At 40.4% G+C, this 19962-nt stretch overlaps 1 protein-coding gene across 1 annotated transcript; it reads right to left on the bottom strand.

The window, feature by feature from the left end:
• Window positions 1-8687: 8687 nt before the first annotated feature.
• On the bottom strand, window positions 8688-18705 carry hykk.2 (hydroxylysine kinase, tandem duplicate 2). The gene is made up of 5 exons (XM_053635469.1): window positions 18578-18705; window positions 12892-13200; window positions 11541-11683; window positions 10018-10198; window positions 8688-9760 (listed from the first exon to the last, which is right to left on the bottom strand). The coding sequence occupies exons 2-5, from the start codon at window positions 13196-13198 to the stop codon at window positions 9303-9305; spliced, it is 1089 nt and encodes a 362-aa protein (XP_053491444.1). The 5' UTR covers window positions 13199-13200; window positions 18578-18705; the 3' UTR covers window positions 8688-9302.
• Between the last annotated feature and the right edge of the window lie 1257 nt (window positions 18706-19962).

The following is a 19962-nucleotide window of genomic DNA, read 5'->3' as shown; positions in this document are numbered from 1 at the left end:
AATGATTATTTCTTTTCTCTGAGTGTGACTGTAATGAGGTTTTCTCCACTAGGTCTCAATAACAAAAGTTTTTGCTCACAGTTCTTCAGTGTGATATGAAGCAAGTGTCAGTGTGTGAGGTCTTCAGTATTCATGCAGTGTTACAGGAACAGGGGTGTGTTTCAGATTTAGTAAACTGTTTAATAAACCATAAACTCTGCACTCTGGCAGAAATATTTGTTTATATTCATGCTGTATGTAATTTCATCTGAAGTCCTGAGTCTGAGAGTCTAGTGTTGCCATAGCAACAAGAATGGTGTGAATCCCAAAACAGCGTTAATTGAACATATTTGATTACATCGGCTGAGTTTAAATGATGTCGGTCTCGGTGAAATGTTTTAACTGAACGGACAGCAAGGAAAATTCATGGCTGCAGTAAAGATGTCCATACCTTCTAATCGAATTTACGAATAAAAAAAAATATTAATGAAATTCTGTTGAGAATCAAACATAATGTCTTCTATTCTAAACCTATAAGATAATTATATATATATATATATATAAAAAAATCACTGGGCCTCATTTGTAAGTTTTTTTAGTAAAGTTTTGTGTAAATGTGTGAAACTAAAACTTATGTGTATGTTAATAAACACTAATCAGGCATACACGACCAAATATGTTCACAGCACCCTTGATTTAACTTCAGCAGTGTTGGGTAAGTTACTCAAAAAAAGTAATCCACTACAGATTTCTAATTACTACTTTAAAATTGTAATCTGATTACATTATTGATTACTGCATGTAAAAAGTAATCAGATTACTAATTACTTTACTTTCATATTACTTTCAAAACCTATCAAACCTACACAAATACACTACAAAGTGAAACTCTTAGTTCTTCCAGTAATTTTAGCACACGTCAGTGTATTGTCACGTATCGTGACGGAGCGGAGATAGGACGGATGCAAGTGCAGTATGAACAGTTGTTTATTTTAAAAGAGAGACAGGCAGACAAATCCAAAACGTGATCCATAAACGTAATCCAAAACAGGCACAGGTCAGGCGATCGGCAAACAGGCATACACAGAGTTAAACATGAATCAAGGTCGTGGTCACGGAAAACAGGGTCGATAAACAAAACGAGAAACATGAACTATGACGAGGAACTGGGAGCGGATAATCCAGCGTGAACTAACTCTAAACATGGACCGTGACTATGACTACTAAACGAACTAATCTAACTCTATGATAATCTTCCGCCCTGTGTGCTGGGAGGCGCGCGGTATATATGTGGACATGATCAGCGTCTAAACTGCTAGCAGCTGAGGGCAATACAGACACACGTGAAATCCCAGCCAATGACAGAACAGGGAGGAGACATGACAGAAACATAAACAAAACACACGTGTCCAGATGTCACTACTGTCAACAATGGAAAAGCAGCTGCTCGCGCATTCGCGCTTAGAGCATGCTGCTTCAAGGGGGAATCATGACAGAACCCCCCCCCCCCCCCCCAAAGGGTCCATGAGTCATCCCATTTCATTGGCGGCCCAAGCAGAGTGCTTGGGCCGCCAATGAATGTTCCAAGCAGAGCCAGGAAACTGCACGGTGTTCTTGGCGGCGCAGGGAAGTGGAGCGACGTCCCTGGCTGAACAGGGAGGCAGAGTAACGACCACAGCCGGGCAGACAGGCTGAGCGAAGTCCTCGGCGGAGCATGAAGGCAGAACGACAACCTCGGCGGAGCAGGGAAGCAGAGCGACGTCCTCGGCGGAGCATGAAAGCGGAGCGACGTCCTCGGAGGAGCAGGGAAGCAGAGCAACATTCACAGCAGGGCAGGCAGGCTGAGCGAAGTCCTCGGCGGAGCATGAAGGCAGAGCGACGTCCTCGGCGGAGCAGGAAAGCAGAGCGACGTCCTCGGCTGAACAGGGAAACAGAGTGCTGTACTCAGCAGAGCAGGAAAACAGAACGACGTCCTCGGCTGAACAGGGAAACTGAGCGACGACCTCAGCCGAGCAGGGAGGCTGAGCGACATCCACAGACGGGCAGACAGGCTGAGCGACGTCCTCGGCTGAACAGGGAAACAGAGCGCTGTACTCAGCAGAGCCTGCAAGCTGGACTTGGCTGGTCATGTCAGCAGACTGGGATGTGAGCAGAGCTTGGTTGTCCGTGTCAACAGACACATGGTTGTGCATGTCAGCAGACGTGGATGTGAGCAGAGCTTGGTTGTCCCTGTCAGCTGTCTTGGGTGTGCACATAACTTGGTTGGTTGGGTCATCAGACGGGAACATGAGCAGAGCTTGGTTGTTTGTTTGAACAGACACTTGGTTGTGCATGTCAGCAGACATGGACGTGAGCAGAACTTGGCTGTGCGTGTCAGCAGACTCGGGCGTGAGCAGAACTTGGCTGTGCGTGTCAGCAGACTCGGGCGTGAGCAGAACTTGGCTGTGCGTGTCAGCAGTCTTGGGCGTGGGCTGAACTTGGGCGACCGGGTCGGTAGACTCGGGCTTGAGCAGAACGTGGTCGGCCGTGTCGTTAGACTTGGGCGTGAGCAGAACTTGGTCGGCCGTATCAGTAGACTTGGGTGCGACATAAGGAACTTGAGACTTGACTTGGACTTCAGAGACTGGAGACTTGACTTGGACCTCAGGGACTTGAGACTTGACTTGGATTTCAGAGACTGGAGACTTGACTTGGACTTCAGAGACTTGAGACTTCACTTGGACCTCAGGGACTTGAGACTTGACTTGGACTTGGACCTCAGGGACTTGAGACTTGACTTGGATTTCAGAGACTGGAGACCTGACTTGGACTTCAGAGACTAGAGACTTGACTTGGACTTGGACCTCAGGGACTTGAGACTTGACTTGGATTTCAGAGACTGGAGACTGGACTTGGACCTCAGGGACTTGAGACTTGACTTGGATTTCAGAGACTTGAGACTTGGACTTGGACCTCAGGGACTTGAGACTTGACTTGGACTTGGACCTCAGGGACTTGAGACTTGACTTGGATTTCAGAGACTTGAGACTTGACTTGGACTTCAGTGACTGGAGACTTGACTTGGACTTGGACCTCAGGGACTTGAGACTTGACTTGGATTTCAGAGACTTGAGACTTGACTTGGACCTCAGGGACTTGAGACTTGACTTGGACTTGGACCTCAGGGACTTGAGACTTGACTTGGATTTCAGAGACTTGAGACTTGACTTGGATCTGGACCTCAGGGTTGAGCTCTGGTGCTGGAGGCTCCCTGTTGACCTCTAGCTGGAGCTCGGCAGGTGAGCCCACCTCGTGGGTCTCAGGTTCGAGCTCTGAGGTCGCCAGGTTAACCTCCGGCTGGGGCTCTGATGCTGGGGCCACCTGTTGACCTCTAGCTGGAGCTCGGCAGGTGAGCCCACCTCGTGGGTCTCAGGTTCGAGCTCAGAGGTCGCCAGGTTAACCTCCGGCTGGGGCTCTGCATGAGTTTGCCTGAAGTAGTGGGTAAACGGCAGGGCAGGTTTGCCTGCCAGACTTACCCCCCCGAAAAGTTGTTCTAGCTCGACCCTCGCCTCCGGACTCCCGAACTGCATCGTGAACTCCCCCACAAACTGTTCTACACTGTCCAGGTTCCTACAGTGCTTATCCAGTTGGAGCTGCACCCACTGACGGGCCGGTCCAAAGAACCGGGACCACATGAATCGGAGCCATTGCTTCTCCTCTGGCTTAGGGTCTAACAGGCTGGAGAAATAGAATTGACAGTCTACCAGAAAATATTCTGGGGCACCGAAAAATCCGCCAAATGGATCAGGAAGCTCCATAAATGTCCATTGTGGGAATTGGACTGAGTCCATAGCAGGGACGGTTGGCGTCGACTTCTGGGTTCTGCGTTTTCTCCGTTCTCCTGCTGCATCCATGTTTAGGCGGAAGATTCTGTCACGTATTGTGACGGAGCGGAGATAGGACGGATGCAAGTGCAGTATGAGCAGTTGTTTATTTTAAAAGAACAGGGAGGAGACATGACAGAAACATAAACAAAACACACGTGTCCAGATGTCACTACTGTCAACAATGGAAAAGCAGGTGCTCGCGCATTCGCGCTTAGAGCATGCTGCTTCAAGGGGGAATCATGACAGAACCCCCCCCCCCCCCCCAAAGGGTACATGAGTCATCCCATTTCAAGCAGAGTGCTTGGGCCGCCAATGAATGTTCCAAGCAGAGCCAGGAAACTGCACGGTGTTCTTGGCGGCGTATGGATATCATATAGTATAGATATCATATAGATATTTACACTCCTTGTTTTCCTGCTCAGCTTCAGAGGATGTTACTGTTTCAGTTTCAACCCATTTACTGGTTTAAAAAAAATCAGTGTATATCCATTTTTCCTCAAACTGACTGTGAGCGAGTGTTTGGCAGAAGTGAGAGACTTTCAGCCAATAAGACACAAGTATGTCCACAAATTTTCCTGTAAACCCTGTCTGATTGGTCTCGCCTCCGTTCACTGAAGATATAAAATTACAACACCGCCGTTTTCTTTTACTGACGTTCAATTATGTAGTGACAAACTGCTACAAGTAGAGAATTATTCGGGGCTAAAGAAAAAAATCTTCGGGACAAAATGTGATTTATTTAAAAAAAATTATTTTACTTAATATTGTTTCCTTAACAATAAATTTGTTAAGCAAGTAACATAATTTTATTGACATCAATAACTGTAATCAAATTACATAACTTTTAAATGTAATGCATTACATTACTGTTAAGTTCTTTTCTAATACCAGTCACAGAACCAGAATTTGGACCCTGAACTGGCTGATTTCCTTTTGTCCGAGCTCGGGAAAAAGTCACACTGACGACATCGTTCAGTGAAAGCTTCTTAGTTTAAAGATACAGAAAGCATAGTATATATACACACAGAAATACTGATAAAGAATGATAAATGTCAATTGGAACAGGTCACAGACCAAATCAAAACATCTATTACATAGGTTTGAGTGATATAAGAACTAAGGACGTCTAGTCTACCAGATAATAATAAGAGGAAGAAGAAGGACCGAGAGCGAGTGAGGGCCAAAGTTGGGTTGATTAGGAATGCTCAAAACAACACATACCAAGTACACAAAACAATTTGGTTCCGGTACACCGTGACACAAACAAGCCTCCCTTATCATGTAGCACACCCCTCCCCCATATTGGAGAAGACCAGGTATAATGATTATCTATTCTGTATAAAATCTATCTATATATAACAATCTATAATCTGTTTTTGATAGATAGATAGATAGATAGATAGATAGATTTTATATAGAAGACCAGGTATAATGATTATCTATTCTATATAAAATCTATCTATATATAACAATCTATAATCTGTTTTTGATAGATAGATAGATAGATAGATAGATAGATAGATATTTTTTAAATTTTGTGTTTTTGTACTTTTTTAAATAACTTTTATAAAACTATATAACGGACAGGTATGGAACATGAAAGATCAAAAATGTTTCTGAACACTATAACTACTTTGAACAAGAGAACTAGGCTGTAATAACATGGACTATTTTACATGTAAAACATGTTGCATTCCATTCGTCTTGCGTTCTAAAAACATTCACATGTGAATGATGTAAATTGGGACGAAGGGCGCATCTCATTAGCCATGGCATTGATAAATCCCCAGCTCTTTGAAACTCACTGAACAGAGCAGACGCAGAGAGAGGTGAGAGTGCAGTGGGAAAGCAAGACCTCGCACTTGCAGGACAGTACTGGACACATTTGGAAAGTTGCTAAGGTTTGTCCAAAAAGTCACTAGATTTGTTGTTAGGCACTTTTGTTTTTGCAGAAGTGTCGCTAAAGGGGTCTGAAAAGTCGCTAAGTTGGCAACACTGGTCTGCACTGACAGCTAGATAAAAGGCAGGCTAAACTCCACCTCTCCCCAGCAAAAAGAAAATACAGAGGGAAAGGGAATGCAAGGTTTTTCATTTATGCACATCCTATTTGAAAAGCAATAAATACACCAAGTACCCCTATGATGCCCTCTCTGTGTTTTTTTTCTTTCTCGAAAACAATTTGCCCAACCACTGAACTAGAGAATTGAGAAACAGAGATCATACTATGAAACTCATCAATTACTGCGTTATCAGAAAAGGTCGTTAGAAAACAGTAATGTAAATGCATTATGTAAACAAGTCACTTAAAATTTATGCTAAAACAGGCACTAATATTAGATTTTTCCACCCCTTCAGATGCATTCCTTTGCTGTGTGTGTATATAACATTTTTGTAAAATTTTTTTTTACAAACTGAATTTAAGAATTATAAACTGGATTTATGGTGTGATGAGCGGAGTCTTGGTTCAGCATTAGTATTGGGATTTTTTGTAAAGCGGCTTCATCTCAAATTGATCTTAAAGGCACCAGTTCAAATTTTAACTGGTCTCTTGCTAAGTAAAAATACTGCCCTTAACTAACGAATGCACCACTAACCTGTTCCAGATTACCAGTCTTGCGATGTTTCATTAGCAGGCAGGGGAAGAAAAAGGCAAAAGGAAGTGCTCTGAAAAAGATTTTCTAAGATCTGTAAGTTGAAGTGGAACTGTAAAGGAATACATGTGAAATGTTTTGTAAACTAAAATTCCTTTTTTCTTTATGGAAGCCCATTCTCTTGCTTTTCTCCCTCATGTCTCATTGACCTTTAAAAACAAAACAAAAAAAGCATATATAACCTGCTCTGAAACTCTGAGGTATGTTTTATATCAGTGACGTTTGTAATTATGTTAATAAAGACAATGCTGTAGACTGTCAAAAAAAGTCAAAAAAAAAGAAAAAGAAAACAGTAACGTTACAAAACACACCATCTTTACAAAGCGTTACTTTGTAAACTCATATAATTTGTAACGCGTTACACCCAACTATGAACTATGAACAAAAAAAAACTCCATAAAAGGCAAAATGCTGTGTGCCAGTGTCAGAAATTAACGGAGGCTCAGGGCAAAAATGCCACCGAAAATGACTAAAATGCCCCAGATATTTAAAATGTAAGGGCACAAAACCCCCCGTTGTTAATTCCTGTGTTTTTTTTATTATCAGGAACATTTGATATCTATTTATGCTAAATATAAAGACCAATCTAGGTTAATTCAAGTAATATTTCTGAAATCTCCTCTGCTTGCTGTGACTCGTGTGATGACGCGAGTGTTGTTAACGAGCAGAAATAATTGAGCGATCTTTGATTAAACAGAGTAAAATCAGCCATGCAAACCCAGACACGCCATCAAACACTAAACCAGAGACATCTAAATCCACTGTGAAAATATCTAGTATCGAGTTGTGGAAAATGGACTGGCTCGATACCGAAACTCATGCTAATGGCAATCTGGTTATCTTCTACAAGGCGTGTAGGTCGCTGCGAGCAGTGGCGAAGATCACCAGCTTCTATCCAAGCTTTGAAAGCTTCTTGTTTCTTTAGCTAATAAATTTGAAAATGAATACAAACAAAAATACAAAGAGTTTGAACAACCAAAAAAAAGCCCCCATAAAGATAATAAATGCACCTGAAAATCAACTCCACAAAGCAAATATTGTCCCTTAATAATAATAATAATAATAATAATAATTTAAAAAAGGGTTAATTTCCACTACTACAGACACACACATACTGTTCATCTTTTTATAGGATGTAATTTTATTTGTCCTATTTTAATTTTATGTTCATTTATGGCTTTATTTTGGAATTGCTTTCGTTCAGGCCATTAATACAAAGCAACTGAGTTTCACAAAGTGTTCATTAAACTGGTGTGTAACTGAAATAAATAAATGATATAAACTTCTTGACAGCGAACTAATTACACTATTTGAAGTCGATCAGTTGAGGTTCACATTGGTGAGTCTCCTTATAAGGACAGAAATGTAGGGGGGGAAATGTTTTTCACAACCAGCTGGATTTCCAGTAACATCACATGTCCTGTACAAAAGCTCCTGAGAATGATTTAAAAATAAATTCCTGCTTCTAAATGTGTCATAAATGACGTGTAGTTTCAGGGAATAACAGAGTATTTTTTTTCCATGTGTGTGCTTGTGTGTTTACATTTTCTGTTATTTTTAATAATCTGAGCTTCGCCACTGAATCAAACACTTGGCAGCTTTACCGCACTGCATTTACATCAGTTTAATGTCCAACGTGAAGATTATTATTTTTATTTTTATTTATTTTTACTCACTCCCTCACAGATAATTCTGTAAAGTTTTCATGGTGATTTATTATTTATTATTATTATTATTATTATTATTATTATTATTATTATTTGATTAACCAGATCTGTGTAAGAGAGCACTCTTTATTCTGCACTCACAGGCAGATTATTTGCAGATTTCTTTTTCTTCCTAAAAACGAAAGATCATTCTGAACTGATGAATTAAATGCTGTGGCTGTTGGAAAAAAGAGTGCAGCACAATCAGTGTGTAACGAATAGTGCAGCTTAAACACACGTCTGAAATCAGAGGGGAAAAAACACGCCTGCGTTCCACACTCTCATTATCGCAGTCTTGACCTCTTCACTGCAGAACTGTAATGAACACTTTCACACACAACAATCAGAGACCCAGACACAATCTGCACACACACACACACACACACACAGAGTTCTCTCTGTTCCTTAAGAGATCCAGGTCGCCAGGTTACAGAGTTGAGCTTTTTACTCTATGAGCGTGTGTTGTGAGTCAGTGAAGTGAAATATTTGATAGAAATTAGTTTATTCAGTTACAGTGTCATTTAATTAGCAAACACACATCAGAGTAATACTGTTTAACCCTTAAACGCATAGGACCTACATGTTTCACCAATCATTATTACATATTCAGGTCGTTAGAGTCTATATTTAACACGCTAAAATAGTGAAAGTATTGTAGCATTTTCATTCAATCATTTCAGTCACCATAACAAAATGAAAATCATTGCAATATTTAATATTTTTGTAATTAAAGTCATTTGATCATGTATAATTTTCATGGCTAAAAACAATATTATCGAGTAATATTATATTATCAAGCACCTTCTGCTAATCCTACTAATCCTAGAGGTTCACATACTTTTGCCACTCATAGATATGAAATACTGGATCATTTTCCTCAGTGAATAAATGACCAAGAATGATATTTTTGTCTAACTGGGATCTCTTTGTCTACTTTAAGGACTTCTGATGATGTTTTAGGTCATATTTATGCAGAAATATAGAAAAGTCTTTCAAAAAATTTCAAGCACCGCTGTAGGTTCAGGTGCAGCGTTAGTGTAAGTGTTAGCAGTTGCAGTTGCGCATGTTGGGATTAGCGATTAATGTTTAGCGTTTAGGCTTCAGGGATTAAAGTTATCAGTTAGCATTGGCATTTTTGCAGCACCTTCAAACCACACTTTCTCCACTTCCTCTTTTCCTTTTTCCCACAGAATCTGGAGGAGTCTAATTCCATGTTTTGAGGTGACCATCAGGTACTCTTTATTTTCTGGCTGCTGGAGAACTGCAGAACGTGCATAAACCAGCGACTGAGAGAACCGACTCAACACCAGCGTATACAAAGCGTCTCTTTCATCAGCATTCAGAGGATGGATGGTCTCGAACCCTGCGATCAACAGACTTCCGACTTCCAGCGGATTCGCACTCTCAATCATCATGTACATGATCATGATTGCCAGCTCGAACACGAAATAACCGCTGCTCATATCGCCAAAATCCAGAATCCCGCTGATCTTGTAACACGACAGTCTGTCCTGCTCCACAAGGATGTTGTGATCATTCAGATCTCCATGATTTATACCTGCAACAGCACAAAAAGTCTCGTTAGAAAATCGCTCATCAGGAAGGAGATGTTGTGTTAAAATATTTCAGAATATTATTACAAACTGAAGAAACGCTAAAACAAAGAAAGTTAAAATGTCATTGCCACACTGTAGCCTGTTCAGCAGCTAGCTATTACTCTGTTATAAAACAGGCTAAGTAGCAGTTAGCATCCCCAGTGTCTCCAGTGTAATTTACCCCCACATACTAATGGTAATACCCCAGCTCCTTACTCACACTTGCGGAAGAAGGGGAGTTTTGGTACCACTTGTTTTTGGTACTGATCAATAACTCCTCTAACGATGAGCTGCATTGGATCTCCATCCATCACAGAGAGATAATTTTCTATCAGAGGAACGCAGGACAAACTCCAGATGAAGTTCTCCCTCCGAAGAACATTGAGGTTCTCATGCTCCATCTTCATTAAAAAAAAACCAAACAAACACAAGAGATAACATTTAAACATTATTCATTATTATTCATTATTCAAACATTATATATTTTATTATTATTTACTTTGCTACTTTTTTCTACATTTTTTTCATATTTGTGTATCAGATAATTTGTATTTTCTTTCATTCATTTCTATAATAACTGTGGTTTATTAATAAATTGTAATACTATTCGGCTATTTGTGTCAGATGTAATCACATCACACACTTTAGCAGCATCAGAGCTGGCGATGCAAAGAAGCTGAATAATCAACATCGGTCTCTGACATTAGATTAATGTGGCTCTGTCCTAGACTGCAAACTAGACAGCCTGGAGATGGTGGTAGAATGGCAGTTGGTGGACAAAATTGAGAGGTTCTTGGACAATAGCAAACACCCCCTCCATGCCACACTGGCCAATCAGCGGAACTTCATCTCCAGTAGACTACAGCAGCTTCGCTGTAACAAGGAGTGGTACAAGAAGTCATTCTTGCCTACTGCTATCTGACTCTACAATGAGTCATCAAAGAGGTTGGGAAGCTATATGGACATTGAGATAATGGACATGTCTATTGATTTTACATACCAAACTATTACACTGCATATTGCACAGCAAATTTTTACATAGGGTCACTGCACATTCTTATACATGCACTGCCACTTTACTTATGACTACTGTACAGTTTTATACACATACATAGGGTCACTGCACATTCTTATACGTGCACTGCCACTTTACTTATGACTACTGTACAGTTTTATACACATACATAGGGTCACTGCACATTCTTATACATGCACTGCCACTTTACTTATGACTACTGTACAGTTTTATACACATACATAGGGTCACTGCACATTCTTATACATGCACTGCCACTTTACTTATGACTACTGTACAGTTTTATACACATACATAGGGTCACTGCACATTCTTATACATGCACTGCCACTTTACTTATGACTACTGTACAGTTTTATACACACACTACGACAACTGCTCATCACACATGTCTAATGTACAGTTTTAATTTACAGTAATATATTTCTATATTAATCTGTATAATATATTAATCTGTACAGGAATTGTAGTCTGTAAGCTATATATATGAATATTTTTATTCCCTCTTATTTGTGGTATATTGTGAGTTTATTGTGCATTTTTTAATTCTTGTCAAGTCTTAGTCCTCCCTTTTGTGGCTGTAGTGACACCAAAATTGCACTTGGGGATAATTCAAGTACTCTCTATCACTATCTATATCTATCTGTTAATTCAGAATGTTTATATAAAAATACAGATTAACCAAGTTGTTAAAGTGGACGTCTCACCCGCAGTAAAACCTGGTCCAGCATGGCAGCCATTTTCCCTATTTCGTACAATAGCTGTGGTGTGCAGGTGATTTTGACCACCGGTATTCCAGGCAGGTACGTCAACAAACGCACCAGATATTTCTGCAGGCCATATCCACAATCTAAGGATCAATCAGAGCATAGCACGTTTAACCATCACATCATCTATAGAACAACAGGTTTTCCTTTAAAACGCCAGTGTGTTTAATAATGCGTGTAGTTCAAATCCTCGCAGTGCGATAGCCATCCGTGGCTGGGAGTCCAAGAGAGCTAAAATTTACCATGTTCTCTGTGTGGGAGAGGAATACCCGATCTCTCTTGTCAGTCAAAATGACAGTAGCCAGTCATGGGTGTCTGTGAGCTCATGCATGCGGAAGGGGGCAAATAGTTCTTAACTCCGAGTGTGTTACGCTGCCTTGTGACACAGCATGAGCAGCAACATACGAAGATACAGTTGTCTGGCTTCACATGTCTTGGTGGAAGCATGTGTACATCCTTCCTGGTTGGTAGATAGGGGAGATCTGATTGGTGGATGGGAATCGGCCAAGACTAAATTAGCATAAAAAACAAACAAACGATGATGCACATTTCTGAAGAATGGTGTAGGGTATAGGGGACTTACAATAATATTTTTAATTGATGATGCACACCTGTTGAATGGTTTCGGATGTAAGGTGTAAAGTTTAGGGTGTAGGGTTTAGGATTTAGGGTGTAAAGTTTAGGGTATAAAGTTTAGGGTGTAGGGTTTAGAGTGGAAGATTTAGGGTATAAAGTTTAGGTTGTAGGGTTTAGGATTTAGGGTGTAGAGTTTAGGGTATAAAGTTTAGGGTGTAGGGTTTAGGATTTAGGGTGTAGAGTTTAGGGTATAAAGTTTAGGGTGTAGGGTTTAGGATTTAGGGTGTAGGGGTTAGGGTATAAAGTTTAGGGTGTAGGGATTAGGGTTTAGGGTGGAAGGTTTAAACTGAAAGTTTAGGGTGTAGGGTTTAATGTAGAATGTTTAGAGTGTAAGTTTAGGGTGTAGAGTTTAGGGTATAAAGTTTAGGGTGTAGGGTTTAAGGTGGAAGGTTTGGAGTGTAAATTTAGGGTGTAGGGTTTAAGGTGGAAGGTTTAAAGTGTAAGTTTAGGTTGTAGAGTGTTGCGTATAAGAGACTCACTATAATAATGCTATTTGTAAGTGGGAGGCTTTTGACACACCTCCAGACCAATCAGCATACTGTGTTTGGGAATGAGAACAGGAATCTGTGACAATATAAGGAAAGTAAAGGGAAGCAGAGTGTGATGGTTGAGTGAGGACAGAATCGAGAGGTCAGAAGGTGTGTACAGTTCATACCAATCTCCTCCAGACTCATCATCTGCCCTGTGATGGTGCACAGAGCTGTCTGAACCGGAATTCCATTCTGCTGCAGGAAATTCATGCTGTGCGTCTGCAGCTCAAGCAGTTTCAAGTTCTCACTGTCTGAAGAGTTCATGATCTTCAGCACAAAATCACCAGCATCCACACACACCACATGTAAGTTCTGATCATCGTAACTGGGCAAAGGATGTATGGTGGACACAGTTAACCCAAAAAGACGTGCAGTGATTTCCGTCACCTGGGAATGGCTCAGGTTCGGCTTGGACTCTTTCTTTATTGACATCACTGTAGGAGGAACAACATGAGGGAACATTAGTGTCTGACCATGAGACTATTCAGCTGAAATAATAAACAGAGTACAAGGCACATTCTGATATATACAGTACATAGATTTATTCAAAGTGTTTGTACAAACATTCCTTTTTGGGGTTTTTACAGCTGTGGAGTTTCTCCATGTTGAGTTTTGGTGTCAGACATTATCTTTATAGATGGTGGAACATCAATTAATCTCTCAGTCCTGAGGTTAAAGTTGCTAAAAAGATTTTATGCAAGGCATGGCTGTGATAAATAAATCCCTAGTGTGTTCATTTTCCCATTCCAATCAAGATACATATTTTTTTGAGCATCTGATTCTATCTAACCTTACCTTCTGGCTCTCCCTTTTAGTTATACAGCCATTGTTAAACATGCTGGAGTCCCTGCTTACAAACCACTATAGGACAAAAGTGAACATAATAATCTGTCTGTCTCTCTCTCTGATCACAGCATACATGCTCTTTAAACATTTACATGGAGACATTGTACACATTTAATATTTTGCTATATATAGTTATCCTTCTTAAATCACACACAATAAAAAGACAATATAACAGCCTGCATGACTGTGATTGGTTGACAGCTCCAGGGTACTCAGTTTGTGGTATTTCTGGAATTGGAACCCTAGCAACTTTATAGCGCACTATTTTAAGTTCTGTGCCACGTTGAATCTATGCCACAAGGTCATTCCTGATATCCCACACTGCACTGCAACTGGCTAGTGTCCAAAAGATGTACACCAGGGAGGTAGAGAATACCCATAATGCACTTTGCTGCTAGCAGGGAGCAATAGGACAGCACACATGCACACGTACACTTCTGAAAAACCATGAAGCTTGGTCAATTTTGTTCTACTGTGGCACACTGAAATTACAGACTAGACTTACACTTCTCAGAAAGCATGGGCATAAAGACGCTAGAGTTTATGTATAGAGTATACAGGCCATGCCTCAAAGTTGACACATTCAAAATGATGGTATTTCTACTCCGTCAGGCCAAAATGTCTGAAAGTTGGTATGCATGCCTTTTGTTGCTCATGTGGAACAAAATGGTCTCAAGAACCATAATGTCCACATGATGGATTTTTCTCTACAATTATCATTTTTGGAAAACTACAAAAATGAACTTAAAATTTGCCATTGATCCAAATGTGCTGAAATGTTGTATCTGTGGGATACATTTCTCTACCATGTCAATTTTGATATGGTCTGCAATCTTGAGGAGGAATCCACCATTGCTGCTTGCATCTATATTTATTATTATTATTATTATTATTATTATTATTATTGTTATTAAATGTAGACAAGACAATTGTTAGGATTTGAAACTAGAGAATTTCCGGGTTATGATTCTTAAGAAGAGAGAAAACTAAAATATACAAGAAAGACGACGCCCTCACCTCGCTACTCACTTCCCACACCAAGCGCTTGGAAGAGTTTACAAAATGACACACAGTCACACAAAGTTCAAATGGCAAGATCTCTCATTTATTCAAAGAAATGCAAAGTATATATCAGGCTTGACATACAACAGAGAAAATGGGTTACGTATTGATTGGCTAGGTGGAAGGGCATATTTGCATAAAACAGTAAGGTATATAAATTCGCAAATGGTGAGGGGACAAAGGAATGCATAAATGGCGAGGGGCTTCATCCGTCCGCACCTGACTCAACAAAGAGAAAAGGTGCCAACAAAAGAACCAGGAAACGGGGAGGAGGTGTTCACAGCAAACTTACCAACAATAGACTCTGTAACTGTTTCATACATATCTGGCATTAACCAGTCACTCAAGGATTTTGCGATCGCAGAAATCAAGCAAACTCTGCAATACTTGGAGGAGCTTGTAAGTTTTCAATATTATCGCAGATTTTCTGCAAATATGGTTCAAGACACGTCATGTGACGTCATCACAATGCGCATTCAGCCAAAGCCTTCCTAGATTCATGTGCATCGATCATGAGTACAGCTAAAAGGTCTCATTTAACAACAAACATCACTGTGAAAGACCATGCAAAACAAGTTGATGCAATTGCATTTTCCACAATTCAAGTAGTTTTCTGCAAACAAGAGCACAAAAAACTCTACAAGTTTGATAAGTTTACTGTGAACACTCTTCCCTCTCTGTTCACTTTTCCTCTTTGTTCCTTTGATTAACTCTTTCACCACTGCATGAAACCAGTTTCAACCAGGTACAGACAAATATCGCCTCTGACCACGGCTGCATCCGAAATCATATACTGTGACAGTACATACTGTACTCGATGCAGTACCTACTGCATAGCCATTGAAACAGTACGTTCTAACCAGTATGTGTGTGTAGTATGACTACAATCCCAGACATACTACATCCGCCATGTCGGCATTGTCATGTGACCTTCGACATCATCATAAACACAAAAATCTTAAAAGGACCACCAGATTAAAGCAACCGCGCTAACGGCAAAATGCACATCAGGAAAGTTAACTGAACTAGTAATTTAATATGGGTAGGTTTATGTATTAACAGGCTGAGGTAAATTCATTGCCGTTAGCTTGGCCAGCTAAGGCATCATGGAGACCACAAAACAGATTTCAAATGCTGTGGCAACTGTTTTCTTGTTCAGACCTTAACTGTATATTAATCTTATTCAGAATATGTCCGGTAACTGGGGAGATGCAGTTAAATCAGAAGAGCAATATTTACTTGCAATAGATTCATCGAAACACACTCCTGAGACTCTGCATTAACCCATGTATTCTGAATAAGATGAATATGACTCAATCACCATTATGCAATAAATGCCACACAATAAATTGGCACTTTCATGCATTGTTTTTGGCATTGTCTAGTCATTACAAAGGATGGGGTGGCATGGAAGATGGGTGAAATTCTTAATTTCAACAACATGGAGACTGAACTGCAAGCTTTGATGGCTTTGTAGTCATTCTTAGCAGCCACTGTGCAGTTAAATTCTGTATTTTATAATACTGCAGCTGCCATAGGCAAGCTATGATTAGAGCAATCGGCAACAAATCTCATGTCAAGCGGTCTAAGACCTACATGGAATGCCGGTTTGGACTAGCAACCAACTTCCTGTTTACACTTGTATGCGCATGCCTAGTGTGCATGAATGGTCATGTGACATGCGTATTCATTCGTGTAATGTGGACGGGATTGTTTCTGAAACGCCAGTGTGGACAAGGATCGTTTTCATTTTAAAACGCCGTTTTAAAACGAAAACACACTAGTGTAAACACGGTCATAATGTTGAACATGCAATTCCCTTTTCCACCAGTAGGGCTAAAAAGAGAGGTTGTGAAAGATGCCCACTATCCCCCGCTACTCAATGACACTGGTTTCATGCCTTTACACCCTTTAAAGGGTCATGAAACCTCCCTCTTTCAGCTCAAGCCTACCTCTCAATGTTTTTGAAAAATGCAACTTAAATGGACGTGGATGGCTGTGCGAAGAAGGGAGGGCGAGTGGGTGTGGCAGGGAAAGGCAGGAGAGGAAGAGGGGGGCAAGCCCTCAGAACACTCACAATAAAGATGTACAATGACAAAAAGTTTGCAGATGAGGCAGAGAACTTCTCTCCTCCTGAATCCCCAGGGCTAAATGGAGAGACAATAGATAGCAGTGCAGGGCCTCTGCCCTGTCTATTTGAACCATGGAGGAAAACATAAAACAAAACCAGAGGCAGCACAGATGAGAGAAGTGTCGGAATGGTAGCTAGCTAATAGGTTCAAGCTTTTCACGAATAAAAAGGCGAAGGCTCTTCCCTTCAACACGGACTCTCGTTGCATAGGTCTGCATGCGATGGTCCGCAGAGCTTTAGTATTATATATGATATTATATTATATATTGTATGTACAGTTTTTAGATTTTATTTTATTGTTTTCTTCGAACCAGAGGCAGTGCGGTTGGGAGAAGTGTCGGAATGGTAGCTAGCTAATTGGCTGAAAGGGGGAATGCTCTTCCCTTCAACACGGACTCTCTTTGCATAGTTTTGCACGCGACGGCCTGCGGAGCTTTAAGCGGTTTAATTAGCTGAAAAGGCAAGTAAAACTGTTATGGTTAAAAATTTGATATATACCTCATTTGAAGGGATGAAAAAGTCCTTGGTACTGAGTACCGTGTCATTGTGTAGACATAAACTGCTTTCATATGTCCGAAGTCCACCTTTCTCCAATTCTCATAGCTCTCCCGAGAAAACACACTTGAACTCTTACTATCTCACCACCTTTCTCATCTACTACATCTGTAGTAAAGCACCATGTGCTGTCATGAATAATTAAGAGACAGCATCTTCTCATAGGGTAAGAACATGCAGGCTAATGAGTAATTATGAGACACCGATGCGTCATCGATGTACGCATGTACACTGCCAAGTCACTGCCTGTGACGTGTGACACGACGAGATTTTAAACCCGGAATACGAAAATAGCTGAAAAAAGCTCAAAATTAACCAGTTTTCTCCTTCAATTAAAATGAACGGATGCTAAGATTGTCTTTTATGATGTGCGATACGAACATCTCCGTTAAAATTTCAGACTATGTAGTTTAGTGATTCATGACGCCTTAACAAAAACACCCATGAAGTTATAGCAAAAACGTTGAAAACTTGCACTTTCCCCACGGTCCCTTACTTACAGCTCCGCCAAGAGCGAGCCTTCCTGGCTCACATTGCAAGGATTTTGAGGACCAGTGATTATTAGTGATGAGAAGTTCGGATCATTTTACTGACTCGGATCTTTGAATCTCGTTCAGCAAAATGAAAGAATCTTTTCTGAGTAATTTCGTTAATTTCAGCAGAATATAATTAAAATGTTACATGTTGAATTCCCCAACACATCTAGTACTTATGCAAACGTTGATCACATTTGGAATATAAAATAAACTACAGGCTAATGCAGGGGTTCCCAAACTTTTCCAGGGCAAGGCCCCCCTTTTGCAAGATGCCTTTAAAACACATTAAAAATACAGACTTCTGAATATATACCCCCTTTTTTATACTATTAATAATGACATCTTACATCTTTACATTACTTTACATTAGGAATTGATTGTGTGTGTGTGGTTGTCTGAGAGTGAAAAAGATTATGACGTGTATTATGACTACAATCCTGGACATACTACAACAGCCAGGTTGGCATTGTCATGTGCCACGTTAACAATTTATTCCGGTATTGTTAAACAAGTCCTGTTTAACCAATTTTTAATATTTAAAAAGCAGCTGTACTTCCAAATAAAACAATTATCATGATTTCATGATAAGTATCATGAAAAAGCGCGTGACACGAATGAAGCTCGCGGGAGCGCGCGGTTCACATTGCTGTTGTACCACTTATAGTATAAAACATTTCTTACCTCCGGGTTAAAATATAATCTGTGAAGAGTTTACTGTGATTCCCTTATATCAGTTGCAAACGATGTGTGTGTGTGTGTGAGTGCGTGTGTGCGTGTATATAGGTCTGGTGTATTATAAACGCTTGCGAAATGTGTTTGGTTGCCAGATTGGGAAATTTTAAACTTTCCAGTCAACGCCCACGCACACACACCCCCTCGTACAAACACACACACACACACACACACACACACACACACACACACACTGACTGAAACTGTCATGTAGTGAGACCTAAACTACCACTGCAGCACGCTGTTGACGAATTGACTCGGGTTAGATTTAGACAGTCAACATTTAGACAGTCTTCCAGATATAGGTGATATAGGTGTCCCACAATGCACTGCATTTTCATTAAATGAATGAATTAATAAAACCTGCCATGAAGATGGCAGTAGTAAGATGACAATCGTCTTATGTATTCAATGAATTTAAAAATGTAGTGGTTAGCACAATTTTCCTTGCACCTCTGGGGTTGGGGTTTCGATTCCTGGCTCCGCCGTGTGCATGGGGCTTGCATGTTCTTCCCGTGCTTCGGGGGTTTCCTCCAGGTACTCCAGTTTCCTCCGCCAGTCCAAAGACATGCATAGTAGGCTGGCTGGCATTTCCAAAGTGTCCGTAGTGTGTGCATGGGTGTGTGAGTGTGTGTGCGACTGTGCCCTGCGATGGATTGGCACACTGTCAAGGGTGTCCTCCGCCTTGTCCACTAGGATAGGCTCTAGGCTGCCCGTGACCCTGTAAGCGGTATAGAAAATTCATGGATGGATTGATGGATATAGGCTACTTACAGGCTACAGAATATTAATATCTAATCTATCTAGCTATCTATCAATACGAGATATTAAACAGAAATTTGTGGTTTATTTAATTTATTATTGTTCTGGCTCTTCACTTCCTCACTGTGTCATTTTTGGCTTTAAACAGTGAACTGTACATGTTTTGCATCACAGTAAATGTGAAACTCCTTTTCACTAAAAAGGATAAGTGAATTTGATTGAACGTTAAAACAAATGGTAGTATATGATAGTATAGATCAAGGGTCCGGGACCTTTTTTTCACCAAAGAAACATTTAAAAAATTTTGGTTAATGCCCCTTTTTTCCCCAAAAAGCCATTGCAAAAATGAATATTTTACTATTATAAAAAAAACATGGTTTTTCAATAACATTTCAATAACAATAACAATAGTTAGGTTCATAGGCAACTCAAAAACAAACAAATATGCAACAAACAATAGACCTAGGTAACATTGCAATATTGAATTAATTGTGTCTGTGAGAGCAAGTGAGTGAGTGAGTGTCTGTAGACTCATCCGGTGCACGATAAACAAATCTGCCGTAGTTACATCC

This window comes from Ictalurus furcatus, chromosome 10 (assembly GCF_023375685.1).
Source record: "Ictalurus furcatus strain D&B chromosome 10, Billie_1.0, whole genome shotgun sequence".
Classification (NCBI taxonomy): Eukaryota; Metazoa; Chordata; class Actinopteri; order Siluriformes; family Ictaluridae; genus Ictalurus; species Ictalurus furcatus.
Note: the sequence above shows the minus strand (reverse complement) of the source record. Positions and strands in the feature narration are given on the sequence as shown.